This window comes from Medicago truncatula, chromosome 4 (genome assembly GCF_003473485.1).
Source record: "Medicago truncatula cultivar Jemalong A17 chromosome 4, MtrunA17r5.0-ANR, whole genome shotgun sequence".
NCBI lineage: Eukaryota > Viridiplantae > Streptophyta > Magnoliopsida > Fabales > Fabaceae > Medicago > Medicago truncatula.
In genome coordinates this window covers 63,707,508-63,726,173 of record NC_053045.1, presented here as the reverse complement: position 1 = coordinate 63,726,173, position 18,666 = coordinate 63,707,508, and the positions used below count along the sequence as shown (strand labels likewise).

Here is an 18,666-nt window from a genome sequence, read left to right as displayed (position 1 = left end):
AAGTTCCATAACAATCGTCGTCAAATTTAAACCTGCATTAAAAAAACGAAGATTCATTTTGATTCTTCATAATTTTCTTGTGAACCAATTTAGTCTTTGATAAAAAATAGTATGTAAACTAATCGATGACATTTCCATACTATAGACAAATTAGTCTATTTTTTATTATGAGTAGGGAATTAATTTGTATATGCATAAAAATGTCAATAACCAATTTGATATTATTTTTATCTTGAATTAAATTGAGCCGCGAAAAAATATTGCAATACACTATAATAGGTTTTTTTTTTTTTGAAGGAACTATAATAGGTCTTGGCTCTTAAAAAAATGGTTGGGTATAGGGACCTACGACATCATCTAGCATATGACAAGTTAGGTCGGATCAAACTTTTTTCTTAAATAGTGAATGCTTAGACTTTTTTAAATGTCTATTTAGCTAAAAAGGTTGGATCACGAGCCGTAAAAGTGCATCTTAGGACTATATGGGCAGTTCCCTTAAGTAAATACAAATTATTTATTACTAATATTATTAGAAAAATGTTAAATTATTATTATATTATATTTTGTACTTTGAGTTAAATTATAGACGTGTTAACCTTTTCAGTAACTTAATCTTATTAGTTACATTAATTTTTTGTATATTTAAATGTTCTATTATAAATTATAACTGAAAAGTGATATTATATATAGTCAAAGTCTCCAAACATTCATATTAAATATTATATGAAGGTTTAATATCATTGATATATTACTTTTATAGTCTATTTAAACTTGGATCACACTATTTATTCAAATATAAACTAACTAAGACATATCAATCTTTCAAATATGAAATATGTTTTCTTTAAAATAAAATAAAAAATATTTCCTCCATTTTAAAATGAGTGTCGTTTTAACAAAAAAAATTGTTTCAAAATAAGTGTCACTTTACATTTTCAATGCAACTTTAATTTCTTTTTCCAACTTTGCCCTCAATAAATATACTTCAATTTTTCTCTCTCTCTCACAATTTCCAATGCAACTTTAAGTTTGTCTTTGTCAAATAAAGTAAGACTATTTTAGTAAAATTGTTATAACATTTGACTATTTTATTTCATTCCTTGTTATAGGTACAATTGGTTAAAACGATACTCATTTTGAAACAGATGAATAATGATATATGATTTCAAACAAACTAGACATATCAATCTTTCAAAATACTAAACTTATGCCAAATAAATGAGTCTATAAGGTAGTGCAGGCTAGACTCAGTCTTACAAAACAAAACCTATCTCGACCTGATATATTTCTACCCTACTTCCTACGCCTATCCAAGTCATCAAAATCGGATTATTAAAGAAGATTCAAAGTAAAATTCAAAGTAAAAGTTGGAAAAGGAACAAACTTTAAACATGAGTGGGGTGGGTTTGATACTTTGATTGATAAAAACAAAGGAAGGAGTTTGGTTTGGGGTTTTTCCATTCTCAGCATATTCTTTCTCTACACGTCTCAATTTCTATACTCTTCAAAGCATCTTATCAAAGATCCTTCAAACCTTTTTCTCTCTCACTGTTCCTTCTTCTATAACTATTACAGATCCTTCAAACCGAAGATCCCATGAATCACTCTTCGCCCTAACGCTTTCATCTTTCACTCTTCTCATTTTTGGCGCCAAATTCATCATGAAACTCGACAACTCTAACTCCAATTCCAACGGCCAGGTGTCCTTACCCGCCGCCGCCGACGTTTCACCGCCGCGTAACTCCGACGACGCCGATGAAGCATTTGTGCCGCCGCTGAACTTCGCTATGGTTGACAACGGTATTTTCAGGTCCGGTTTTCCTGATTCTGCCAACTTCGGATTCATGAAATCGCTTCGTCTTCGTTCTGTAATGTGAGAATTCAATTTCCCTTTTCTATATTGTATTTTGTTTGGTGGAAGATATGTGTTCATGTTCGTTTTTGTGCAGATGTTTGTGCCCTGAACCCTATCCAGAAGCAACTGCGGAATTTTTGAATGCTAACGGAATTAGGCTTTATCAATTCGGTATCGATGGCTGCAAGGTTTGTATCATAATTTCATGTTGTCCACCTACCAGTTAAATAGAGTATAAGTGATTATGTATATATACTATTTCTATTTCAAAAGATCAAATAAATTCAAACTGTTTTCAACTTTTCATGTAAAGTTACACAAACTGTTTTCATAAGCTATGCTGAAAAGTTTATGGAAATAAGCTAAAAACAACTTATAGACATGTCATAAGTTATGTATTTAAGATCTCTGAAACAGTCGCGCAAGTGCGTCTGTCCCCGTAGATAAGTTCAAATAAATCAATTCAAACATGTCTTATGCATGTAATGTCGGAAGGACTTAAAGTTATCATGTGATAAACAGTAGCATTTATTTAGATTGACGTACATCTTTGGTTATTCAATTCAATTGAAACTGTTTGTGAAAGTTGAACTTATCTTGCTTTTTAAATAGAATAACATTTGATATCTTAGGTATAACATAATTTGAAATGTTGCACAATGCTCCTAGAGAATTATTGCTTGCTGTTACAGTCTAACAGATTATTAGGGCTGGTGTTTCTTCAGTTTCAAGGGTGCTATACCATTTTGAATGTGAACTCTTTGATTTGAAAACATCAAACTAGACTAATTGATAATGACCTTCTCTTGAACTGAAGAAAATATTTTTAGTTAGTAAAGTTTGCTTTGGTTATTTGGATTCATGGGGTAGTTCATTTACACTTTTACAAACAAAAAAAAAAAAACTTTGGAAAAATCATCCGGCTTTAATATTGGTTATGTGATCTACACTCTCGTGTTCTCTATCCTTTTCCGTAGAGCTATTTTATAATAAGTTACATATTGTTCACTGCCTTTGGCAAAGTTTTGCCCTATCTAAGATGTTCAGTACATACTAATAACCCTCTTTACCTACATACTAACAGTAACGTCCATACTATATGTATAATAGACCTTCTACAAAACCCAAACACGGAAGCTTTAAGGGACAATACAGGGCTGGCTGGACATATATATATAGCCTTAAGTTGCTATGGTGTAAATGAATTTAAAAGCTGTCTGCCTTAGCTTATACCATTCCCACTACAAGCAATTGACAGCAGATGAGAAGCTGTCTACCTTAGCTTATACCATTCCCACCACAAGCAATTAACAGCAGGTGAAAAGCTGTCTTTTGTAAGTGCTAGTAGACCAATCTTTAGCAAATGTATAATGGTGTCTCCTATGCTGAATTTGCTCTTAATTGCAATCATCGGTGATTTTTTTACTGGCTTATATTCTTTATGTCCTGTGAACTCCCTCAACTTGAACGATAGCAAACCCCATCCCCAAAGATTGCCTTCTTCCGCCTGGATTGCCAGGCAAGGGAGGAGAAGCAAACAACATATAATATGATATTTTAACTGATATCTGAAAAATCATAGTTCTGCACACTGACTGCACATAATGTGGGCAGGAACCCTTTGTCAACATCCCAAATGATAAGATTCGTGAAGCTTTGAAAGTAGTGCTCGGTATTACAAAATCTTGAACTTCACTACCTTAATAGCACATTTTGTTCATGACATATTAACCAAATTGGTGTCTTTTTTCTTTTTCTTTCTCAAGATGTTAGGAACCACCCCGTGCTGATTCATTGTAAACGAGGAAAGGTGTGCACTTTGTTCTTTGAATCTTTGTTTTTATTAGTACTTTTGAATCATTAATCTCTAATAGTTTGTTGATTTTACTATGAACAGCACCGCACTGGTTGTCTTGTGGGATGCATACGAAGATTGCAGAGATGGTGTCTATCATCTATTTTTGATGAGTATCAAAGGTTTGCAGGTGCCAAAGCCAGAGTGTCGGACCAGAGGTTCATCGAATTGTTTGATATTTCCAGTTTGAAGCACAACCCACTGATATTTTCATGCTCAAGGAAATAGGAATTGAAATAATGGGTGCAATTTAGAAAGCTAGTGCTTCCTCCCATGGAATATCTATGATAAAGAGAAGTATAATGACCTAGTATTTAATCTTTTTTCACTGAAAATTAGTGCAGGATGAGTAGGATTTTTATTGATGTTCTGCTTTGTAACTTTTTTTTTTGTATTTTGTTTCCTGGTTCAATGTTGGATGCCCAATATACTAATTTAACTCAGACGTGGATTGAATAATGGTGACTGCTTTGTTTTTTTTGTATCCAATGAAAGCTGATAAAAAGCTCAGCAGCGCTACTTCTGCAGTTATTTCCTGGACAGTTACTATGTGGCAGCATCTAAGGTGAAGTTTGCAATTAGTGTGTTCTTTTAGAGAAGTTTTGAGGATAGTTCACCACATCCTTTTGTGTCATTTGTACTACTTACATTCCTTTATATATCGTTTAAGTTGGTGCTACTTTCAACAAACTTTCTCCTGGGAGTGGGTCTGTGTGTTGCGAAATAGGGCTCTAGCCCCGCAAGAAAAAAGAAAAAAACCTTATATTTTTTAAAAATAAAAGTATGAAGTTATTAGAAAGAAAATAAGAATAAATTGGTATATTGGTGCTAGAATGAAAGAAGATCAAAATATTCTAATCATCTTTCATTCTAGTTTGTATCACTCGTTTAAGTTTTAACACTAAGCACACGGTACCATCTTTATCTATTTTAACTCTTTTTTTTTTTAGCAAATATTTTTAAAAACTTAAAATGCTTCTTTTATGAGAATATATTATAGATTATTTGGTTGCCCCCATCACAAGAAAAAAATTGAATCTGCCACTCTCCAACTCCAAGGGTTTAAAGGTAAAAGGATGGGTTTTTTATCCGGAGGTTATGGTCCGAGTCGTGAGAGATAAATATAAATATTGAGGTCTTCTATCTTTTAAACCGAGGCACCATCCACTTACTCTAAAAAAATATTTGTAAAAAAATTAATTAATCTTTCCTCTCTGCAATGCTGGTTTTTATCCTCCGCAAATCGACCAACAATAATCTCCCTGTTTTCTCCCCTACACAACAAGAACCTTCACTATCTAATATGCATTCATTTTCTCTACTAGTTTCCTATTTGGTGAATCTGTTGTCTTTGTATATTACTTTTCCCAAATTAACAACCTCATCCAAAACCTCTTGCACAAGTTTCAAATGCCTACGCCCAACATCATAACAAGCGACAACAGCATTATATATATACCCCAGAAAATACCTTTCAATTTTGGTTGCGAATACCTTCTTTTTTTTTTTTCTCCCCAATTATTAGGAAATTTATTTTTGACAGCAACCGAAAGTAATCAAGTTTTTATTTTTTAATTCTATAGTTATATTTTATGGATTAACCAATGATTTTTGACGTTATGATGTTATTTATTTGGACCACCTTGCATCTTCAAAGCACCTACAATGATGGTGGTGGTGGCAGCGGCAAAAAAACAAGATTTGGTGTGTATGATGGGTCATAATAGAATCTGATGGGACTTGTTAGATAGCAATGACATGAGATGGAGATCCTCCCTAGAGTAATGGTTGGATGGTTTCAACAATCAGGAGAGCTTCCCAAAGAAAATAAAAGACTTTGAAAGTTCTGGCGACAAGCTTGCTCGTACTCCATGATAGAGGGACAATAGTACGTTTTTCAAACCCCTTACTCAGTGTCTTGACAAAGAAGAATGCAACTCAATAGAATTCACCAAGGAATGTCCAAACAATATCTCGGAGAAAAGGCCTTGGCCATGAAGACCCTTAACGAAGACATTTATGAATGCATTGAGCATGTAAAAAAATGTGACGTGTCCCAACAATACCATATGATTCCAATGGAAAACTTAGACGAGATTAGTTAGCCTTTGTCCCCAATTTAGTCCATTGTCCACCAATTTTAGTATTTTGTTCTCTACAATTCTAACCTGATTTAATACTATATGCAGCTGGTCTAATCTTTTTGTAGAATCTTGGTGGTAGAATCTTTTGTAGTTTTTTTTGCAGCTGGTCATTCTCATTTTCGGGTTGAGCCTCAAGTTCCCACTTCCCAATGGTTGCCGACATTTTTGTCTCGGAGAAGTTGTTTGGGAGTGCTTGCCGTTTGTCTTTTAAGAATTAGTCAGCTGAATTGCATAGTATTTGGAATTGGCCATGATTTATGTTATCTTGGTATTTTGGTAGTATCTCAAAATGCTTGTCCGGGCTTCATGGATGACGACGTTTCTTGCATTTGTTGCCCGGTAGCTATCCTTGGTCAATCAATTGACCGATTTATCTAACATTAGTTTTATGGTGGAGGTGTTTCATTCCCTTTATTCGGATTTCTCTCTTTTTGTTATTTGAGCTTTAGTCGAGGTTGTTTTGAAGAATAATGTAGGGATAATATTAGCGATGAGACAAGATAATGAACCATTAGAGAGATAATGATCTAAGTTAAAATGAACAAAGACTTTATGATTGTAAAAAGAAAGTCGGTGGGGTAATGACATTCACTTATATTTTATATTTAAAGTACATATGAAGAGAAAAATACGGTGTCTATTTTAAGATTAAACAATGAGAAACGATGATATTTATTTTATAACGATGATGTTGGTAATTATTTATATGATGATACTTAATTGCTTCTTCACAAAAATAAAAATAGAGATATGCATTTGATGAATCTTGACAAAAAAATGTAGTTATTAAAAGGCTAAAATCTGTTTTTGATCCCTGCAAATATAGCATGTTTGGGATTTGGTCCCTGGTAAAAAAAAAATTTGAATTTCATCCTTGCAAATTTTTTTGTTTTTTAAAAAAGTCCTAGACCCACTTTCTTGTTGATTTGACTCATTTTTGCTTTTGTTGCAAGTGCTGACCGTACAAACTTGTATACATGGCATCTAGGTGGCAATTTTATATTTTTTACTATATAAAAAAACATTTGATTTTAATTAAATAAAAAAACTATGTGAAATCAATTAGTTTTTGACTGGTGCTAGTCACACCCCAAAAAAAATAAATTACACCCCAGAATGACAAATATACCCCTAAGTTGAACATAAGTAAACTGAATTTACATTAACCTAAATTGAACAAAACTTAATTTACATTGAACATAAGTAAACTAAAGTAAACTGAATTTACATTAACCTAAATTGAATAAGTAAACTGAATTTACATTAACTGAACATAAGTAAACTTAATTTACATTAACCTAGATTGAGTAAACTGAATTTACAATAACCTTTTATATCTAGATTGAACGTAAGTAAATTAAATTTACACTAACCTAGATTGAACGTAAAGTAAACTAAATTTACATTAGCCTAGATTGAACATAATAAGTAAACTTAAATTACATTGACATAAGTAAACTAAATTTACATTATATTGGTTGCGTGATTTGTGGATGAAAGGGGGTAAGGGTTCAGAATGATCATAAAAGATGGGTTTTTAAAATTTTACATGAAGAGAGCAATTTTGGTATTATTGTAAAATTTTAAATAAATTTGAGTGTAATCTTAGTTTTTTTTTAGCGATTTGGGAAATCAATAAATCATGTTTTCTTTACCAACATGTTTGTTGATCAACAAGAACAAGCATCCTAATCTTTCACCTTTGTTGATCAAGTTCTATGATTATTTACACCAACCCAACTAATCTCTTAAAAAATCCAAACCATAACAACAACACAATAATTGCTGCATTATGTCTCTCCTCCATTTCTTTCACAGATCCCTAACAACACAACAATCGGCACCTCCTTCACCTCCTCCTCCATCGTCCCTCTCCTCCTCTTCACGGCCTCCTCCTCTTCTTCAACAACTCCACCCGCATCTCATCCTTCACTTCTAACTCCAAGCAATTTCAAGCAAACAAATTGTTGTTGTGTTGGCTACGGAAGAGAGAATAGGGTACCGGGTTTCCCAAATTTCTGGACTGGATTTGATGCTAATTGAATCTCTCTTGAAGATGAAGATTATTGGAGAGAGGAAACAAAATGAATTGAACATGAAGATGAAGAAGGATGGAGGTCAAATGAATAAGATGAATTGAAGAATGATGGAGGGATTGGGACATACGAAAAAAGGGGGAAATTGAAACCCTAAAAAATTTCTTCCTTTTCTAATTCTATTTATTTAATTAAACTAAATGTTTTCTTAATTTTGAAAAACAATTTAATTATTGTTAATTAATTAATAAATGTTTTAAAAAAAATAGAATTGTCATGTAATTTCCATCTGGATGAGTCGGCAACTGCCGCATAAGCAAAAATGAACCAAATCAGCAACAAAGTGGGTCCAAGGATTTTTTAAAAAACAAATTTTTTTTTAAGAAGGATCAAAACCTAAACTCATATTTGCATTGACCAAAAAAACATATTTTAACCTAAATAAAATGAGGTTTAGATATTCCAATTAAAATCAAAACAATAAAACGAAAGAGAAATATATTTATGACAACTTTCTCTCTGATACTCACAATATGTGTTATCATTTTCTTTCTTTATTGCTTTAGTTTCCATGTCAATACATATTTTCTATATAAATTTATGGTTGTCTCAAAAATTATCACCCAAATGATTGTTGAAATAAGACAACTCAAAAAGAAAAGGTAAACAATGAGTATGAAAAAGTTGTCATGAAATAAAGTTGTTAAAAAAATGTATTTACATTCACTTCTCAAACGGATTAAAAGGGCAAACTTGGTAAAGTCAATGACACAGATAAATGGTCATGGTAATTTTACCTTTTCATTTCTTAATTTTTTTTAAATTGATTGAGTTTGATCTGCTGTGACGGGGGGATTTTCGTCCAAATCACTGACTTGGGGGCAAACTGATTTTGTGTTCGTATTTTGTATTACTAAACGTCACATATAAATCTTCACTGATGTTAAACGGTTCTCTACACCATTGGTCATCCGGATAACATATTTGACAAATAACACTAGTCATCGGTAATATTCAGAAGAAAACGGATCTAAGACACTAATGATTTGAGAGAGCGGCTTGCAAAATAAATGAGTTCTCCGAACGCTGTGATAAGTAACTGCAAAACGAAAAATTGGAAAGGGAAAAAAAACATAAGATAAAGCCTCAGAATTGCAGAATATTATCCACAAGGCATAAAAGCCATTCAGTCCCGAAAGATGGTAATTGGTGTATAATATATCATCATTGGCAATATCTATCTATGTTCATAAGAAGACATTTAGATTAAACAAAACATATGGGAAAAAATGTGTGTCTCATGGCCGTCCAAAGAAGTAAAGGCAGCAACGCAGCTCTACAAGGAGATGGAATATGAGACAAGCACCAACGGAGGAGAGAAGACCGTCAACGTCGATAAACATCAATATGCAACGTTTACTTGGGAGTTATACAAACACTCAACTAGTTTGCCCCCTTTCAAGTTGGAGATTTGGATTAAAATCTCCCGTCACAAAATACACTAACTAAAACTTAACTTTCAACAATATACATTCTGAAGTGATAAAAATCGTAAACCAATTAGAAGACTGCAAAATAAAAACTATATAAACACACAAATGCCTCAGAATTGCAGAATAGTATCAACAAGGCAAAAAAGCCATTCAGTCCCGAAAGATGGTATTTGGTGTATGATATCATCATTGGCAGTGTCTATGAATACAATTAGATCAAGCAAACTCAAAGTCAAATTAATTTGAAGAAAAAATAAAATTAAAGAGAAAAAAAAAAACAAGAAGCAAGAGTGCATCAGTGAATGAAGAGTGTCCGCAAGGATATGTATGTATATCCATTCGGTTCAAAGTGAAGAAATATTTATTTACACATCATATGCGCTTGTGTTCAATCTCTTAATCAAAAACAAAAAGCACTCCGCAACAAAATAATAAAAAAAAATAAAAAAAAAAGCAACTAAAAATTGAGATAAATAATTGTAGACGAGAAACAATCGTATCGCCAACGAAACAAATGACGATCGAAACGATGACTCGGCGTTGTTATACCTCAATGTTAAAACGACGGCGGAGACAAATTAATGGTCTCTTCATCATTCTGTTTGAAACAATTGAGGTATTTCATTTGATCTGAGATTCAAAACAAAATCTAATCTAAGTGCAAACAACACTAAGTTTGAAAACCTAAATCTACTATGATTTGTTTTGCATCGCCGCTATGGAGATGAATATGGAGACTGGAATTGCATCTGAGCGATACGAGCAATTTATAGACCAATGCTAAACCTAACTTGGCATGTATTTTGTGGACTAAAATGGGTCGAGGCCAATGGGCCTGACTATTATCCAACATTGAACCATAAAAAGACAAAATTTGCTTTTCTCACCCTCCACTTTTATCGAATTATTGAATCCAAAACCATTTAAAACACATAACACAAAAAAATATGGCATTAAATCAAATTAATCTTCAACAAATACAAAAATAGTAATAATTACAACAAAATAATTAAACAAAACAACATAACAGGATCAAGGATAAGCCAAACTAAATTATATTGGGTCTATCAATGTGCACTTTGATTTCTCCGTATGTTATGTGTCAAATTAAACTTTTTTGAATGACATGAACTGATATCAACAAGAAAGCATCTAGCTCAACTGGTCCCTTCAAATTATACTCGCAAAATATATAACATAGTTCTCACATTGTTGTCGGTATGGAGTTTCATCTCGGTGATTCAAAAGTGTCCATCTTAGTGATCGACAGAAAACGATTCTTAACATTGTTCACCTTCTTTGTGTCTCCATGTTTGACAAAATTATTAATTTGACTCACTTGATCCTTAAAGAAAATATACAAAAAGGTATGAGGTGTAGCAACAATAACATTTTTTTAGCTTTATATAGATCATAAAACAAGAGCACATGTTTATACTGGTAAAAATAAAGACATCATGTTAGCATTCAGAAGAAAGACTATAGTTCAATGCAAAAGCATCGTACAAGTTGTTAAATGTTGCTTATATTAACTTTAGGAAAATGCTAACAATTTTCCCACAACACTAATTAATGAGTTGTAAAATGAAATTTTACCTTATAAATTGTGTGTTCTACTTAAACTTTAGAAGGTGTTGTTTTAAAAGTCAATTTTTTTTTTTTTTTTTTTATATTTTTAATTGCTCAACTAGTGTCTATGAGACACTAATTAGCATGACCTCTTAACTTTATAATCAATTGTTTGTTCTATCTTTGTTTTTAAAAAATAAGTTTCTTTCTTCAAAAAGAGCTTCTTATAAATAGTGTTTGGCCTAACTTAGAGGTAGAAGATACAATGAACGTAAGTAGGTCAAGTGGTACTTAGGTGTTGCATCACCAATTTAACCTCAATTTAACCTTGCATTTTTTTCTTCATATTACTTATCATCTTAATTAAGGTTTAATAAGTCATTCATTCTCTTTTCCGACATTTGAATTTCCACCCCCTCTCTCTCTCCCTCTCTCTCTTCATCCATTCATCCAAACACACACACACACACACACACACACACACACACACGTATATATAGGAGATATATCTAGCGAGAATGATATTTGTATGCGAAAATGATACGAGTAAATGACAAGGACCATGTTAAATAAAGTTGAAAATGATTTGAATGAATAACATTTGGAGGCATTCTAATTCTTCTTTTGTGTTAAACCCTTCTATTTTGCGTACTTCAACTTTTTTCTTACAACTTCGTCGCTTTCTTCTCCCCTCACCTCCCACCACCGATTCCAACGAAACCCCAAACCCCCTCTAATTGATGTGATGTCATTTTTGCCTTATCTAGTGATTCAATAGCTTTGCACTAATGAAGTCTTACTTCCACATATTCTCTACAACATATGCTTCACTACTCTAACCAAATCAATTATCACAAGCAACTCTCACAGCTGAACTAATAATGAAGATACGATGTATGTAATCACAGTAGGCCAAGTGATACCTAAGTGTTGCATCACCAATCTAACCTTGCATTTTTTCTTCATATTACTTATCATCTTAATTAAGGTTTAATAAGTCATTTAATCTCTTTTCCGACATTTGAATTTCCACTCTCTCTCTCTCTCTCTCTCTCTCTCTCTCTCTCTCTCTCTCTCTCTCTCTCTCTCTCTCTCTCTCTCTCTCTCTCATCTGTATGCGAAAATGATAAGAGTAAATGACAAGCACCATGTTAAATAAAGTTGAAAATGATTTGAATGAATGACATTTGGAGGCATTCCAATTCTTCTTTTGTGTTAAACCCTTCTGGTGTGTGAAACTGATTTAAAAAATGGTATATATATTATTGGATGCGAAAATTAACATCAAATGTACATTGGCTTAGTGGTAACACAGAATGACAATGACCCATATGCGCCTGGTTTGATCCCCCATGGGAGCAAAATTGAAATTTTTTCTCAAATAAATTAATATGGCTCATTCCCGCCGTTTCAAATGGAAAGGACAAAAAAAGTGGATCATTTTGGTGAATAATTTTCATAGGGGGTGAGACATGGTATTTTTTTTGCAAAGAGGGTCAGAAAAAAAAAATTAACCCCAAACCCCCTCTAATTGATGTGATGTCTTTTTTGCCCTATCTAGTGATTCAATAGCTTTGCTCTAATGAAGTCTTACTTCCACATATTCTCTACAACATATGCTTCACAACTCTAATCAAATCAATTATCATAAGCAACTCTCACAACTGAACCAATAATGAAGATAATAATCCGAAGAATGCCTTCGCATGATTGACACATGACTCACTTAACTCATCTTTTAATCTCAACCCTTCATCATTATCACTTGATAGGCAATTTTACATGCAAGAAGGGACATATAAAGTGAAAATGGTATTATTATTTTTTTGTCAAGTAGCCTAGTGGCTAGAGCTCACACAATTTAATTGTGGAGAAGTGGAGTGTCCAAGGTTCAAACCCCGCTCCTGCATATAATATGCAATATCCTTACCAACTGAGCTAAGCTCACGGGGATTGAAAATAGTATTACTACGTAAGAAGGAAAAGAATAACCAACGGTCATTGAATTAAAAGGAACGCTTAAGATTAAAACATATGTTAAGCGAATCATGTGTCTTTCTCGAGGGCATTAGTCGTGTATGTTTTCTCTCATCTTTTTCCTTTTGTTGCACTTTGACTTTTGGAATCCCACCAATTATGAAAGTCCATCTTTCTTCATGTTCCTCTCCTTTACATTATCGGTACATCTCTTTGCACCCCGCTTGTTCGCGGTCTCCTTTGGTAGGTGATTTTTTGTCTAAACTTTATAACATTAATTACCTATGAAATCAACCATGTATTGTTAGAGGGATCAAAGTGACTAATATTTCGACGCATTGAAGGATTAAATTAAATCAGCCATTATGCACACATATTTCCTAATACATTTGAAAAAAGTGTTAAATAATGGGGTAATTGAATGTGTAACAAATAGTTACAATAGCTCATCAATGTATATTTTATTTTAAAATAGTACATGATTTTGCAATTCGTTAGTTAAAATAATTCCCAATGCTAAAATATTTCATTAATATCATCATACTAATATTTCAATATACTTATTTATTGTCATAACAGTCTTTATATGAAAAGAATTACTGCGAATATTAAGATATTATTTTAGCGTCAAAAACAATTTTGATTATATGAATGCAGAATCAATCAAAGTAACTAATATTCCGTTAAACAATGTATTGTTAACATTAAATAATCCCTTAAGTACAGAGTTCGTGCGCATAATGGCTGATTTGGAACGTCAACACCGAGTTTCAACGATTCTTCAAATCGGAGGGTTGAGAATATAGAAGGGACCCACCACATCTAATAACCAGTATATGAAACTGATCCAAGTTTTTAGGGTTTCACTTCAAAAGATAGTCCCAAAACCCAACAAGCACTTGTGTGCACTAAACTAACACCATTTTTCATTTCATTTATTCACTCCTTGCATCCACTTCTCACTGGTAAGTACAATTATCTTAAACCCAAATCCTCTTCCTACCTCGTCTTCATCGACACATAGATCGATAATTTTTTAGTATACAATTATTTTTCTCTTTTGCTTTACTTTCACTATTAGTTTAGATTTAGATTTGGGATTAGAAAATTATTGTGTGTGAAAATTGAGTGAGGGAAAGAAAATTATGGGGAAATCAGGTGGTAGAAGAAAGAAGGGTGGTGCTGTTGTTGACAATTCAGCTTCTGTCCAAACACCAAATGGTGGGGTTGAATTGGATTCATCAATTTTCTTGAAGAAGGCACATGAAATGAAAGAAGAAGGGAATAGAAGATTTCAGAGTAAGGATTATGCTGGTGCTCTTGAAAACTATGAGAATGCTCTGAAACTCACGCCCAAAACTCATCCTGATAGGGCTGTTTTTCACAGCAATAGGGCTGCTTGTATGATGCAAATGAAACCTATTGATTATGAATCTGTGATTTCTGAGTGTACTTTGGCTCTTCAGGTTCAGCCGCAATTTGTCCGGGCTTTGCTTCGTAGGGCTCGGGCGTTTGAGGCTGTTGGTAAGTATGAATTGGCTGTTCAAGACGTGCAGTTGTTATTGGCTTCTGATCCCAATCATAAGGATGCTTTGGATATTGCTCAGAGATTGAGGGCTGCTTTTGGGCCTCGTCAGGAAGCACAGCAGGATCTCCACAGTCGGCCTTCGCCTGCTGCGTTAGGTGCTTCTGCTGTCCGTGGTGCTCCTATTGCTGGATTAGGTCCGTGTTTGCCAGCACGGCCTGCGTCGAAGAAGGGGGTGAATTCTGCCGTTGGGTCAGTTGTTTCTCCTAATAACAAGGTTGACAAGTCTCAAAATGTTTTGCTGCCAACTGAAAATGGTCTAGAGAACAAGACCCAGATGCCGAAAGTTGTGTTGAAGCCTTTTAATAATGGTCCTGTTGTGCAATCCAACTCGAAAAATGAGAGCCAGAAGGATAGGAATCTGTCGGAGGTTGCTATTAGGTGGAGACCATTGAAGCTTGTTTATGATCATGACATCAGGCTTGCTCAGATGCCGGCGAACTGCAGTTTCAGAGTACTTAGAGATGTGGTAAGCAAAAGATTTCCTTCTTCAAATTCAGTTCTGATCAAGTACAAGGATTGTGATGGTGATTTGGTTACTATAACATCTACTGATGAACTCAGATTGGCTGAGTCCTTTGTGGATAGCAATCTGCTGAAAGAACTCGAATCAGATAAAAGTGATTCTATTTCGGTGCTGAGACTACATATTGTTGAAGTTAGTCCGGAGCAGGAGCCACCTTTGTTGGAAGAAGAGGAAGAAAAACTTGTTGAGAATGAAGTGACCAAGGGAGATGAAAGTGGATCTCATTCTTCCCTCGGTGACTTTGTCCCTGAAGTTACAGAAGTCACTGAAGTTCCTGACACCGAGGTTGATAAGATAATAACAAAGAAGGATGTTTCAAAGGAAAAGCCAGGAGCAACGGGAGATAATGAATGCAAAGAAGTGGAGATGGATGACTGGCTCTTTGAATTTGCTCAGCTTTTCCGCTCACACGTTGGTATTGACCCTGATGCTCATATCGACTTGCATGAGCTTGGGATGGAGCTATGTTCAGAGGCACTTGAAGAAACAGTGACAAGTGAGGAGGCTCAGGATTTATTTGATAAGGCTGCTTCAAAGTTTCAGGAGGTGGCAGCATTGGCATTCTTCAACTGGGGTAATGTTCACATGTGCGCTGCTAGGAAGCGAATTCCCCTAGATGAGTCTGCTGGTAAAGATGTAGTGGCAGAACAACTTCAAGTGGCTTATGACTGGGTCAAGGAAAAGTATTCTTTGGCACGAGAGAAGTATGAGGAAGCACTCTTGATCAAACCTGATTTCTATGAGGGACTGTTGGCTCTGGGCCAACAACAATTTGAAATGGCCAAGCTCCATTGGTCTTTTGCAATTGCTAAGAAGATAGACCTATCAACATGGGATTCAACGGAAACTCTTCAATTGTTTAACAGTGCTGAGGAGAAGATGAAATCTGCGACTGATATGTGGGAGAAGTTGGAGGAACAGAGGGCAAAGGAACTGAAGGACCCAACTGCAACAAAGAAAGAAGAATTGTTGAGAAGAAGAAAGAAACAGGGAAGTGCTACTGAAGGCGAGTCTTCTGTTGTTGGAGGTCAGGGTGAGATATCTGCTGAAGAAGCTGCTGAGCAAGCAGTGGTCATGAGATCACAAATTCATCTTTTTTGGGGTAACATGCTTTTCGAAAAATCCCAAGTGGAATGCAAATTAGGAATGGATGGTTGGAAGAAAAATCTGGATGCTGCAACAGAACGCTTTAAGCTTGCAGGAGCTTCTGAGGCAGATATTTTGATGGTTCTAAAGAATCACAGCTCAAACGGTGATACAAAAGGTGATGATAAAAAGGTCCAAAGTCCACTTTCCAACAAGACCGATGAACTAGAGATCAACAAGGAGGCCAATCAAGTATGAGATAAATTATATGCGTGGCTATGAAATCTCATTTGTTTCTGTTCAGTCGTGTTTTCAATGAAGACTATGGACAAGGAATATCCTTGGCATCAAGAGCTCAAAAGGAATGTTTGAATTTTTTGAAAATTGGAATTGAAAATTTAGGGAACTTTAACTAGATAGCTCTCTGCCTGCCCTTTTTTTCTTTTCTTTTTTCTCTGAAGTTCTTGGTGATCTGATGAAGGGAGATTGTTTTTTAACATTATTTACACAGTTATGAATTTCTGATGCTCAATTTCAGTTGCTTAGTCATTTTTGTCTTCTACTTGTTCTTTGTAGTTTGTACTGTTGCAATTTATTGAGAATTACTTTTTCAACTCTTACATTTGCTCTGTTGGGTTTTACCAATATACTGCATGTACTGCTGATTTATAAGTTATAATATTCTAAGTTTTATTCGTTAAGTTATACCTTGTTGAATGTGTTTCTGTCATAGACCATGGTTAGTGTTTGAGGTGACAATTATATACTGAAAATCGTTTGGCTTATGGTGTAAAACAAAACGCTCAAAGAAGATTCTCACACTCCTGAAAAGTAAACTAGAAAGTAGATTGGTAGGATAGGATGTTTTCTGTCTGAGTTGACAACCATCTTGTTAATGACAAAGATTGGTTGTCACAAAGTGCATGGGACAAAATTCTTGGCTGTGTGATTGAATGTTATTGTGTGAGGAAATGGATTTAGATAAGTTCCACGTCTCAGCCTATATCCATTAGATTACGTGCCATGTTAGTGTTTCCAAGTGAGAAAACAATGTGGCTGTCATGGATTATTGCTTTCTCAAATTAGTTCTTTTACTTATATGAGCAAAATCACTGGATTTTCTACATGTATGTTACGTTTTGATGACAGATTTCTTTGTTTTACACAATCTCTTTACATATCATTTATTTGGTTTAAAGGACATCACTGGATTTTAATCCCACACATATATGTTTCTTCTTGTTGACAAAATTCTTACTTTTACACAATCTCTTTACATATCATTTGTTTGGTTTAAAGGACATCAGGAAAAGACTTGCCTTTCAAAATTGTGTTTCTTCTTTTCTTTACATTAGTATTTTTCATATTTGTTTAGTTTAAACGTTTTCTTCTTATTAGATGTTAGATCAATCTGAACAGAAAAGCAAGGGGAAGGGAAGCACTTTTAACACGGATGTATGATGTATCCATACTCTGGCAAAACAGAGAAGAAAAAAAAAGAAAAAAGTAGAAGTTGGGATAAATATTAGCAACTTTAGTCGGCAGGTATCTATTTTTTCTCTTTATTGTATAAAACTAGGCGAGATACCCGTGCTACAGCGCGGGTAGCGCGGCGAAGCCGCGCTGTATGGCTGCGGCTCCGCCGCGTGTCGCGTCTCGGCTGCGCTTGGCATAGTGATTTATTTTATTGTCCATAGTGAAAAATATGTAAAGTATTTAAAGTAAATAATGTATATATTGATCGGTAGTAATGAAAAATTATAAAATAATTTTTTTTTTGTCAAGTAGCTTAGTGGCTAGAGTTCACACAATTTAATTGTCGAGAAGTGGAGTGTCCGGGGTTTGAACCCCGGCCCCTGCATATAAAATGCGATATCCCCACCAACTGAGCTAAGCTTACGGGGATAAAATAATTAAATTTTAATATGAACAAATATATATTAAATTTTAGTATTGACGATATTAAAAAAGCTAATAAATAGTAACAAAAAAAAGCTAATAAATGAAAATAATCATAGTTTTAATTTTCTAATATGTTTTAGTGTGAAAAAACTAATAAGCATCCCGTGAAAATCATAATTAATGTATTATATAATATTGTTATTGTAAAATATATTTCATAAATAAACATATGCTAACATATTTCTGTAAAAAAAAATACAGTGAGATATATTTTTGTTAATATATAATTCATACACTCATATATATTCTATTAATATATATATATATATATATATATATATATATATATATATATATATATATATATATATATATAGTTCTCATTAGATTTATGAAATAAGAATATACTAATATATTCCCGTAAAACAAACATACACTCATATATTTTTATTAATATATAGTCCATACACCAACATATACTTTATTAATATATTAATAAAACTTAGGCAGTCGCGATGTTTAAATAGAGATATTAAAAAAAAAAATTTTTTTTTGAAAGATTAAAAAATACTAATTAAAACTGATCACTCGTTATAGTTACTAAAATAGGTCTTGTGTTACAATTGTGTACACTCCAA

At 33.7% G+C, this 18,666-nt stretch overlaps 2 protein-coding genes and 3 non-coding genes across 7 annotated transcripts; 2 read left to right on the top strand and 3 right to left on the bottom strand.

Annotated features, from left to right (window-relative positions):
* Nucleotides 1–1,347: 1,347 nt before the first annotated feature.
* LOC11440106 (probable tyrosine-protein phosphatase DSP4) lies at nt 1,348–4,309 on the top strand. 3 transcript variants are annotated; one of them, XM_039833641.1, is made up of 5 exons: nt 1,348–1,810; nt 1,950–2,043; nt 3,470–3,527; nt 3,622–3,665; nt 3,753–4,309. In XM_039833641.1, exons 1-5 carry the CDS (start codon nt 1,662–1,664, stop codon nt 3,936–3,938), a joined length of 531 nt encoding a protein of 176 aa, XP_039689575.1. In that variant the 5' UTR covers nt 1,348–1,661; the 3' UTR covers nt 3,939–4,309. The 3 variants fall into 3 exon arrangements, with proteins under 3 accessions (XP_039689575.1, XP_039689576.1, XP_003610492.1); XM_003610444.4 differs by having other exon boundaries at nt 1,358–1,873; XM_039833642.1 differs by lacking the exons at nt 3,470–3,527; nt 3,622–3,665 and having other exon boundaries at nt 1,352–1,873.
* A 4,722-nt stretch (nt 4,310–9,031) lies between these two features.
* Nucleotides 9,032–9,124, bottom strand: LOC112421469 (small nucleolar RNA SNORD96 family). Its single transcript, XR_003011795.1, has one exon. It is a non-coding gene; the product is annotated as a small nucleolar RNA SNORD96 family (small nucleolar RNA).
* Nucleotides 9,125–9,488: 364 nt separating this feature from the next.
* Nucleotides 9,489–9,579, bottom strand: LOC112421467 (small nucleolar RNA SNORD96 family). Its single transcript, XR_003011793.1, has one exon. It is a non-coding gene; the product is annotated as a small nucleolar RNA SNORD96 family (small nucleolar RNA).
* A 281-nt stretch (nt 9,580–9,860) lies between these two features.
* LOC112421530 (small nucleolar RNA snoR111) lies at nt 9,861–9,984 on the bottom strand. The gene has a single exon (XR_003011856.1). It is a non-coding gene; the product is annotated as a small nucleolar RNA snoR111 (small nucleolar RNA).
* A 3,804-nt stretch (nt 9,985–13,788) lies between these two features.
* Nucleotides 13,789–16,746, top strand: LOC11446423 (protein CLMP1). Its single transcript, XM_003610441.4, has one exon. The coding sequence runs from the start codon at nt 14,075–14,077 to the stop codon at nt 16,382–16,384; it is 2,310 nt and encodes a 769-aa protein (XP_003610489.2). The 5' UTR covers nt 13,789–14,074; the 3' UTR covers nt 16,385–16,746.
* Nucleotides 16,747–18,666: the final 1,920 nt, after the last annotated feature.